The sequence below is a fragment of the Mya arenaria genome, chromosome 10, assembly GCF_026914265.1.
Source record: "Mya arenaria isolate MELC-2E11 chromosome 10, ASM2691426v1".
In the NCBI taxonomy this organism is placed as follows: Eukaryota; Metazoa; Mollusca; class Bivalvia; order Myida; family Myidae; genus Mya; species Mya arenaria.
Window position 1 is genome coordinate 30,836,215 of NC_069131.1, and position 11,996 is coordinate 30,848,210.

General features: G+C 32.5%; 1 protein-coding gene across 1 annotated transcript; it reads right to left on the reverse strand.

Annotated features, from left to right (window-relative positions):
- Window positions 1-934: 934 nt before the first annotated feature.
- Window positions 935-4,324, reverse strand: LOC128206954 (calmodulin-like). Its single transcript, XM_052909704.1, has 4 exons — window positions 4,291-4,324; window positions 2,902-3,075; window positions 2,190-2,270; window positions 935-960 (listed from the first exon to the last, which is right to left on the reverse strand). The coding sequence occupies exons 1-4, from the start codon at window positions 4,322-4,324 to the stop codon at window positions 935-937; spliced, it is 315 nt and encodes a 104-aa protein (XP_052765664.1).
- Between the last annotated feature and the right edge of the window lie 7,672 nt (window positions 4,325-11,996).

Consider the following 11,996-nt stretch of genomic DNA (forward strand, 5'->3'; position numbering starts at 1 on the left):
AAAATAAATGTTTCATTCGTCGGCGTTCATACGCGTCTTTGTTTTAGAATATGTTAAAACAATATTTTCATTTCTATAGGCGACCTCTCCTATCTTTTACAAAATAAATTTGAATAATGATGAATAATGACAAAAAAAACTCATAGCCATTTGCATCGAACAACGAAAAAACATGCCTAAATATGTCTTTGACAGCTCGCGCAAGAATATATCTAACAACTCGCTGAAGAATATTTATATAAAATGAATACTTCTCGGGACATTTGCTTAAAATAATATTTAGCATTGTGTTCTACCTATTCCAGATTATCATCCTTAATTATAGTTTACGAAATGGAAAATTTAATGTTGTTTTTTACTTTTATTTTCCTGCTTTGCTCCATTGCAAAATCCTCAAAACAAAAGCAAATAAACAAAATAAATGGTTTGGCCTTATTTAACACTCTCAATTCCGAAAACGTTTAAAAAGGTGATGGTTAGTTCATCATTGATAACTGTGTGGCTTTATCAATCCAAGTGTTCATTGGCAGCAGCTACGTCTACAGCCGGGGTCGTCATATGTTGATTGTCATGTACTTTCCTGAATAAATGATATGACGTTTCTTGGTCTTTCTAAACCTCTTGTTAATTTAGCTTTGCTATTTTCGTTGTTCTTTAACATAATAAGCGCACTTGACTAGGAAGTGTACAAACCTGTCGCTTATGTATTTCACTATTTTGTATTGTAAAAAGCATTTTCCTGGTGTCATTACAGATGATGTCGTGTATCTTAACAAATATCTACTTTACATACGCGGTGTTAATACTTCTTAATATACACGTGTACATTTTATGCACGTGCAAACTTAGAAGTACATGTTTGTTTCAACGCATGGCCTATGCACGGTATTCTCCGCTGCTATGATGTTAATGTTGCATTTCTTTTGCATTGCGTCTAGTAGCCCATATGTTTGCAGAATTCTGGAAGACACAAAAAACATTGTTATCATTACAGTTTAATTAATGTTTAGATCATTTTTTGAGTTAACCTCCCCGCAGTCAATTGCATTGGGTTTCTAACGTTCCAAAAATGTACCCCCGATTGTTATTTTGCACTTTGTGGTATATATGGTTTGTTATTGTGTGTTTGTTTGTTTATGTGTAAGACACCTTTAGGTATTCTTGCACCAAACGAGATAAAAGCGTTTAGCTACTTGGCTTTTCTCTAAAGTTCCTTAACCCTTTTATATAATACGTCAAAGTCCATTGAGGTCTATCTGTGTTGTTTGTGCATTGTGTCTCTCTCGTTTAGTATCTCTTAGGCTTTATTTTTGTGCCTTTACACTGGGAGTTTGTGACGCTGTTGGGCATGCAGTCTCCATTGTATTAGTACAATCATAACTGATTGGGCAATATGCAAAGTACATTATCCAATCAAAAGAGGCTGATTTGTTCGTGACGAAAGTTTGTCTGCGGTATTTAAATGGCACATTCATTTATACTGACAGAGCATAATGCATGTGCATGACATCATAACAGCCTAATTAATTTGTTTATATACACTTATGTGAAATCCATGATACAATTAAAGATATAAGCAGACAGGTATATGTTGCACCACAAATTTAAACCAAAACAATTTTATTTAGTTTTAATTAAAATTATTAAATCGACATGTCATGAACAAGCTGTCAAAAGTTACTTTTGTCAATGCAATTTATGCATAATTTTAACATAACAAAGGGTTGTACCTACATGTTTTTTTGATTTGATAATATGATGGTGATAGACAAAAGTTGTGTACCATATGTGAAATGAAAGAAATTAAATACATTCAGCCCAAGCCAACACTATCCACCGTGTGTAGGCATGGTAGACTATAATATGTAATCACATGTCTTCGAGAGTATCATAGCGAAAGCATTTACCATTTTATATGATAACAATCAAACTGCGCTGATATTAATGCATGTGAGTGCATATTTTGTCGATTTAAATGCGTTGTTTATTTAAATTCGATTGTTCGATATCGTATACAGTGATAATTGGGAATTTCAGAATGTTATTCCTAGCTCTTTTCGAATTTACAAACTTGTTATGACTTGTTGTATCATCGGGAGACTGTTTTAATGGAAGTCAACTGAAACAAATACAAAACAAAAGCGTTTTAAGTGTTGCTTTATATTGATGCATACACACGGACTCCTTACCAGCATAATCTATCTTGCCATCGCCATTTATGTCGGCCTCTTTTATGAACTCGTCCGCTAATTCTTCTGGCATTCTGTCCCCTGAAAAAAGACGGTTAATGATACCATTTCAACATAATTACACTAGATATACTCATAAATGCTGAGAGAAAGAAGGTACGACGTTAGAAACACACATCCACATATGTGTTTCTATTAATGGCCTTCTTTTTATATAGTATTTTGTTTGGCTTGTAAGCTGTTTAGAGCTTTTGTAAATGTTGTTCACAGATGTTGACCTTTTACACTGCATCAAATAAAGAAATCCGCCAGCAAAGTTATGATTATCATAAATCACCGTACTAAGATGTATTAAGCTCGTCCGTTTTGCAACGAAATATTCTCAAGGTACTAGTATGTTCAAAGCCGTTATGTAGTTATCGTCGTCACTCTCGTTAACATCGTCATGTAAAAACGCTCACCATGGTAGTATAACTCATCAACCGTAAAGAATAATCAAATTAAACTTAGTAAATTAATTACAGGATAAAAAAGTTTTATATAATGGCAAGCCCATAATTATTGTTGTAATAAATGTTGAGGTGAGTCCCTTGCTTGACTATTAAAAATACAGGCAACTGTTGGCGTTCTCCACTCTTTATTTAATCTCATGTAGTGTGTTGTCCACTTGCAAATACATCATATATTTCAACTGAAAGCAAGCAATACTTACCAACTTGTGTGAGCACCCTTTTCAACTCCTCCTTATCGATGTAACCGTCTTTGTCTCTATCAAACACATTGAAGGCGTCCTGCATCTCATAGCAAACCTCGTCAGCCAACGTTTTCAATATGCCCTTTTCAATGATGTATTTTTTAAACTCATCGTAATCTATAGAGCCATTGTCTGCAATATAAAAAGTAAAGATGTCTGCATTGCATAAAGTTGAAAAGGTAAAATATAGGATCATAACACTAGGTTACGATCGAAAGTCGGGTTTTATCCATCAGCATTTTTTATGGTGAACATAAAATCCATATAATAACTTGTTCAAAAGGTTGCTCTAGATAGTGCTGGACAAACGGAATTGATCAAAAATTTGAATTACGTTTGTTCTGAGAATTCCATCTCGTAAAGACTAAACAAGCGACCAATATATTCGATTCCAAAAAACGAGGGCACATCCATTATCACCAGTGAAAATGACTGTACTTTACTGTTGGTAAACTGTCACATCCGCTTGGATACAATGTTAATTATTAAGTTCATTTGGTAGAGGTGCATCACAACAAGAAAACAAAAGGAGGTTTTCTGTTACCTCTCTTCATTAATTTATTCTGAATGTGCTATTTTCGAGAAATATTTAAAGTATTCAAAAAGCAAACATAAAAGATGGTATGAACACATTTGATAGCATCTTAACAGATTAAGCTAATAGGAGCTTTATAAGTCTGTTGATAATGATTTATTATCCACGGATGAAAACATATCTAGAAGGGAGCCGTTCAGGTCGCTGTGTTATAAGTATTCTCATTTCTATTTTCTGACAAGGATAATAGATGATTTCTAAGAAAGTTTCCAATATATTTCACCCTTCACGTCATTTGCCACATTGGAGAATGAATTGATTTTTGATCCAACGTTAAACAAAGACTCCGGAAGGCGGAACAGATATATTATCGCGTAACAAACGTGGTATCGATGTTGTCACACACAAAGATAAAGCAGCACCGGTATATCGATGATTGGGGCATTTTATATTTTTTATATAAGAATTAAGAGGTAAATATGCATATCAGGCGCGTTCGGAACACGAAAAGCAAATAATAGCAATTTCATTGAAATTCAGTGTTTTTTGCCCTTTCTGCATTTGAAATATTTTAAGATAAACCATGACATGTGTATTAAATTCTGCTATATTTTTCTATCAGGTAATTGCTTTTAGATTGAAAATTGCGGAGGCAGAAGGCGGCGGCGGATTTTACATGTTTACAGGATTATTTGGGACCATACGGAAAACCAACAATTTTGCTCATACAAACCTTATATCAGTCTTTTTTTTCCTGCAAATATAGCGAAAACATTGTGCATTCTTACAAAACAAAGCTAGTTTTAACTTACGGTCTGTATCAATTGGCGCTAAGAGTTCCTCCATTTCCGCTTCCGATTTGAGACTTCCGGTGTATCTGAGCAGCTTTGCGAGTTCGGACTTGGTCAGCTTCCCATCATGGTCTGTGTCCAGTAGGTTGAAGGTGTCCCGAATATCTGGAAGGGATAACCACAATTAAAGAAATGTATCTGGCACAATCCTATCAACGATAATAGCGTACGATCGCTTTTTGAATCAATATATCTCTGCAATAATTGTATGTACATGTATTTTGAATAGTTGTCTTCAGTTCAAACATAGTTAATTTGATTTTGCATGCAACACATTTCACATAATGTACATCGAAACAATATCTTACCAAAAGTTTTCGATTTTACAACCTTTCTATGGCGCGCATGTCGATCAAATTGCCTTAGAGTTACCAAGCATGTAGGCCCTCATTAAACGAATGCAGCAGAGGTTATACTTTTCGAATCTTTCATTTCTAGCAGGTTTCAAATTTGTATCAAGAGAGATTATTCGACATTTTCATTTTACAGGGAGTTTAACGAATATTTTGATATTTACAAACGTTATATCTTTATGATATGTTGTGGTATAATTGAAGTCGAAAAAATCTTAATGTTAAAATTGTATTTCAAGCGAAATTATTAATGCATACTTAATAAAACAAACAAGTAAGAAGTAAACCAATCTGGCAATTTTAATCACGTACTGTAAACATTTGAATAACACAAGAACAATAAATAAGTAAACATATAAATGAATAAAGAAATAATATAATGGATGAATAAATAAATAATCAATAATGAAAGAATCATTTTGACAATGAAGCATAACAATAAATAATTTAATTACTTAATATCATATAAAATATAAAAAATGACATAATATAATTAATAATATAAAAAAGAAATAACAAGCAAACTATATAATTCAGTATCTAACGATTCTTTTTATAAACGTATCTTAATAACAGTAAGAAAAAAATGGATCTTAAAATAGCACAAACTGGTGATCAGATTTTGATAAATAGTTAATAAATAGTTAATAAAAAATGTGTTTATTGGAAAAAAAATCATTTCACATTATAAATGCATAGCAATCTTGTCCAAAACTAATATTATTACAAAATAGTTTTTATACGTAAAAATGCCTATACTCGTATATCGTACAAATCGTCAGTCCCAATTTAATTACGTTCATATCATTATACCAAATATAATGGTTTTTATAACATTATATCATATATAGGAGCATATTGAAATGATATATTTGTTCCCCAAATCTGTGTAAATAAGCCATAACATATTTCATGCATTTGATCACGAGCCATGTTGGGCTAGTTCAAATATGTATTTTTATGTTTATCATATTTAGTGAGTAAACTTTGTTCTACGTACCTTTTAGATGTTGATCTGTTATTTCACCCACCTGAAATAAATAAATCACCACTATATAATTTGAAAAGTGTATGTTAAGTATAAAAGGTATGTTATTTTTCTAGATGGTAGTAATAGCTTCTGCAAAAAAAATACAGGGACAAGCCAAGCAGTTAAATATTCAAAATAAACCCTGTTAAGAGGCAACATATTTGGATGAATACAGTTTATTCATTTCAGGTCCAATACATCACGGGCAAATCATAATTACGACTCCTTTCAAAAACAGATCAATATTTTAATTTCGTCACCTTAGTACAATAATTCGAGAACTGCTTCTACGTGCAGTAATTTACTGATATCACTAGGGTGACGATATATAGACTATAACCATGGTCAGTTTTATGAAGCGGAATGAGGGGATTTTATCTAAGGAGATATACCAGGATCTTAACCCACTTTATGGTATCTGAGGTATTCAAAATGCACTAATCATAAAGTATCCATTTATGAGCATAATTATAAACATCGATGATAAATATTTATATCCATTTCATGACACAAAAATATTTTGTTTTATATTTTATCAGTTTAAACAGAATATTTTTCAGATCTTTTAAGCGTTTCTTTTTTTCTTTTTTATCAATACATTGCCTGTATGAATTTGTATTTGTTTCGTGGATTTATGTCTCAACTTGAGTTTTAAGCACACATTGATATATTTATCAAAATGGTAGTGTCAATAGCTGTGAAAATAATAGGTTGCTCTATCAATTACCAGCACACAAAACTGCGTCAGTTCCATTTTGAAATTATTTTTTCTTATTAAAATTGACAAGTCATTATAATAAGCATTTGGATAACCTTTTCTAGTACACAGGATAGGCATTTCCGGAGACTTTAGCCGTGCTGAAAAATTCCATCTGGAACCCAATCTGCCAGATGAGTCACGCGCTGTGACGTACTACTTTTTACTTTCTGTTATTATATACTTTATGAAACCAGTATCATGAGATTTCAATAGATGAGTTCTATAACACTACCTTTGCAATAGTATATGTTCATAACAAAACAAAATACGTGATATTGAAGACACTTCATGACGTATGCCGTGAATATGCCGCGTCATGACGTCATTAACATCATCGCACGCGCTTTCTGGTGAAATGTACAAAAATGCGCTTTTCTATGTATTTTTCACAAAGAAAAGTAATAAAAGGTTATGCTAGAAAAAGTATCCATCATATGTGTACGTTCCGGATAGAAACAACCTACCCTCTGGCAAGCTGCGTAGCCGGTAGCTCGGCAAGCCTCATAACCGGGCAAAGCAGATTTTTCTATCCAGTACAGACACACATGATAGATATTATTAATATTGTACAAGCACACAGAGATCTGTGTTCCTCAAACAAATGCCAAAAATCGGTGTCAGCCCTCGTTAAAAACTTGTCAACGTTGTTTGTTCATTTACGAGAACAATATATTTACCTTTAGCGCTTCTTTTAAGGCTTCCCGAGACATGTTTTGTCTTTATGTTTGTCCGATGTAATTGGCAATCCTTTATATTCTAGAAATCTTCACATTTATTCAGATCATACTGCGTTATAACACACAATGTAATGTATCCAGTCTTGCATATAACACTTAACAGTTAAAAAAAACAGAAATCACGGTGTTATTTCCTTTTAACACCCTTAAAGCCATACCAAGTATAACTCGTTCATTGCTTCCTTATTTAATTAAGAATGGCGTTTTATCAAATGTACAATCTTAAACAAACACAAGTGGATTATCTCTGTTCCTCTACAATCAATACTTGGTATAATTTGTTCGAGACATTCGCACTGTGTGTTCAAGTGTTTTCTCTTATCTTTCTGAGAAAAGTTACGTGTTTGCGGGTCGTTTGTTGTTTAACCTTCGTAGGAGGACTTATTTATTGTCCTGACCAAAGTGAATTTAATTCGAAAGATCTCGTCCATTTTCCATCGAAAACAACCTCGGATATGGACGGTATACGATGTCAGAAATGTTTACATTTAAATGCGCTGCATGTAGATCGCGTAGTACGTACAATTTAGCAGCAAAACTTTATGACCCTATTCTTGCGCATCAATTAGTTTATGCAATAATTCACTTCACTGACAATAAATTGAAACTCAGATATACAAAAACACAATAAGTAAATATTATTATTTTAAATTTTATGAACTACTTCCACTGATGAGTTTGATATCGATGGAAAATGGCAGAGGAGTGCCGAATAAGTAAATTTATCTGTCAAAAGCACCCATGGAGTACCGGTCATAGTCCTCTTTAACAAAGAATTAGAAACCCATAAAATGTCAAACGGCTCAGCTTTCCCAAAAAACTTTTAGAAAATTAAAAGATAACTACTGCTCCTCCCTATAACAAGCACTTTCAAATGTGTTTAAAATTGACGTTATTGAGCTGCTGTTTGTAAGAATGCTCTTAGAAGCTCATAAAAGTTCAGAGCACATTTTGAAATATCTACACTAAAAGATGCGGACAATCTTTGTTAAAGATGCAAAACATTGATCATTACATGGAATGAACTGAAAGAGCGGCACCATTAAAAGCATATAGCATGGTGATGGAAAAATGCGAATATTACCATACAGAGAGGGATATGAAGCTTTAACACAATAATATATATAGTAATTTAAGGCCTTGTTTAATGAATATTTGGCATGATAATCCCCTGCTTTCACAGTAGGGGCCAATTTCCTGTGTATTTGTTTATCAGCTCAGGGCCATTTAGGGTCCATTTCTGTAATAACACCCCCAAAACTGCACAGAAGGATACTCAGTTCGGAGATCTGATAAGAGGGCACAAGGCAACTACATAAGATCAATAAACACAGGTTATGTACTGTACACATATTGGAAGGGGGGAGGGGGGGGGTCAATAGTAGAAGGCTTGTACTAGGCATTTAGTAAGAATAAGGTACGACAATCGGTATAAAGACTCTAACGTTATCAATACAATGCACAAATGGTGAATGCGTAGATGTTTGTAACCAACAAATATTTACGATCATTTTTTATAAGTTAGAACTTAAACTTTGCTTGCCTCGATCCCAATGTAATTCTGCCGGAAATAGTCGATCATAACCGATGACCGTCGTCGTCCGTTGCCCGATTTCTCTTGAACATTTGAAGCCGACACAGTGCCATTTGAATACCTTTTTGACAGCCGCTCCTTAAATCTTTCAAACTCTAGACCAATATCTTCAGTAGTATCTTCTTCCTCTCCGTCAATTCGTTCAGCCATATTATCAGAATTAAATGGTTATAAGGTTGTTTTTTAAATATTTAATGTTCAGCCTTGTGTTTGTCTTCATGAAAAGGGGTTAATCACATCACTTTCACTTTCAATGTCAACTTTTAAAATATTTTATTTTGTATTTAAAATCCGTTCAAAAGCAATTGACCGCACTACAAATGCTGTAATCAACTGTAACCATTTAGCTATTTCCTTACACATAAGTAGTACAATTTTACGCAAAATTTGTAATTATCTGTTTTTATTTCACTGAACTTTTATCACTGTTACTTAGCTAATTAATAAAATGATAAATGTCTCCATTTGTTACAATTCCCAAACACGCATTTATTCATAAACCTGTATCTGTTACTAGCACACACCTATGACTTTTATTAATAAAGCTAGTTATTCCCAGATTAGTTACTATCTATACTGTCACATAATATTTGATTTTCAGATCAAATTCGATAGACAATATTTGTATTTGCCAATGTTTTGTTGTGTAATTGCCCGCTATTGATTTGATTATATTGTTACAAAGAAGGCTTCAATTAATTTAATGTAATAACATTTATTCTCACATCAATTGTTACCTGCATAAAGACGATTCCAAATTGTCATAACCAGGCATTCAATAGCTAAAAGCCAATTTATTTTAATATTCAATACTTGCTTCTAAATAGTTTCATGCCTTTCTGTCCTGGTAAGTACAAATTGTTTGCATTTGGATTCATAAAATCAAAACAATACGGTTTCTAAAACAAGCATTCCTATCAATGTAAAAGTATCCCGTAGCTTTCAAAGCTCAATAAACAATTTCTAATATGGCTTTGATACAGGCATAAACAAATGATTACCGTAACATTGATTGAAAAAGTATCGTTCGCACATGGATTTAACTGTCACTAATATTGACGATCTTTGTTTGCTTAACTATTCAAATCTACTAATTTTAAAGTGTTATATTTCCACGCGATATTTATATTTCAATAAGTTATTGTTCCAAATAGCAGATATAGGGGTCATTGGATCAATATGATATACTCATGACGAAAAGTGATTAATTTCTTCCAAACATGAACAACCATCACATTATTTAATTTCTTGGTTGACCGTTTCATCGTCAGAAAAGTATTATTCACCTTAACGTTTATACGCATATACACATGTTTTTAATCATTATTGTAAACATTAAAATAACCGTCTTACGGTACTTCATTTTACGCCGTACTTTAAAACAAATAAATAAATGCCTACCAAAGACAGTAAAAAAATAAAACTGCTTCTCTGTCATTTCGCATTAAACACTGTATTGAACAGTGAAAACCAACTGATACTATAACTATTGGAACTCGCTATGTCGAACTCTGTTTTCTCGATTTTCAGGTAATTTCAACCTTATTACAAATGTGTACGGTTTACTTTGACATGTTTTGCATTTATGTAATATCGGATGTTCGTTATCTCGAAGTATTTTCCGAGGTCCATACGACTTTGACATAGCGAGTTTTGACTGTTTATCCACATAAAAAAATGTAAGGATGTTCTTTATATGTATATAACCTGGTAATGTTAGCACAGTTAGTTTTGTATGTATCTTGTTAATAAATTAAAATCTAGTAACCACAAGTTGCCTTTTAAAAACGTTACAAGATATAATTGTAGTTTCAAAGCTCGATAAGGCAAAGATCTAAAATTAAGTTTATTGTACATATTTCAAACCATTGGGAAATATTTGTATAGAATCATATTATTATTATTGTTAACAGTGATAAATTATTCTGCATTGTTCCTTTCTTACTATTACAACTGATAGGTATCGTAATGTAAATACCCAAACCAGATTAATTATTTAGACTAAGATACGGTTTCCATAAAGGTGCGGTCTAATGCAAGATCGAATGTCACGCAAATAATATAACAAAACATTATTACAAAACATTACGACGACCGAATAACGATTCTTAAAATGATAATGGAAGTTATTGTTTAAACAATGATAACAACATGACTAGCTTTCAATGCTGTGGGGTTTTTTTATTTTAAATGTGTTCATATTTGAGATATCAATTTTCATTTTAATAAACGTTATTGCTGCACAAAGTCTGTCGCTTTCTGATTTTTTTCCATTTGTTTCATTATTTCTATGCTAAGTATTGCAGGAAGACAATATCATCTGGTTATATATATAATAATGGTAATTTAATTGATGATGATGACTAAAATGATGATGATGATGATGATGATGATGATGATGATGATGATGATGATGATGATGATGATGATTAACCATTTTTATTATTTTTATTATTTTTAGAATTATAATTACTATTGTTACCATCATAATTATTATTATTATTGTATTATTTCTTTTATTGTCATTATAACTATCACTATAATTATTATTATTATTATTAGTAGTAGTAGTAGTAGAAGTAGTAGTAGTAGTAGTAGTAGTAGTAGTAGTAGTAGTAGTAGTAGTAGTAGTAGTAGTAGTAGTAATAGTAGTAGTAGTAGTAGTAGTAGTAATAGTAGTAGTAGTGGTAGTAGTAGTAGTAGTAGTAGTAGTAGTAGTAGTAGTAGTAGTAGTAGTAGTAGTAGTAGTAGTAGTAGTAGAAGTAGCAGTAGCAGTAGCAGTAGTAGTAGTAGTAGTAGTAGTAGTAGTAGTAGTAGTAGTAGTAGTTGTAGAAGTAGTTAGTAGCAGTAGTAGTAGTAGTAGTAGTAGTAGTAGTAGTAGTAGTAGTAGTAGTAGTAGTAGTAGTAGTAGTAGTAGTAGTAGTAGTAGTAGTAGTAGTAGTAGTAGTAGTAGTAGTAGTATAACTAATTTTGAGAAAATTTAATACTTATCAAGGGAGGGAACTCTTTCTCAGCGCCGAATGTTTAATTGTCCGCCCTTCTTTATTTTGGCGCCTTTCTTACTTGTTCTCTAGTTTAAATCCGGTTCGGACGTGTGTTTTCTCCTTCCCTCCCGCCCGATTCTTTTATTTCTTTTTGTCGAACAAGTTCTCAATTTTATCTTTGCTTACATAGTTACCCCTTTTCTTCCTTC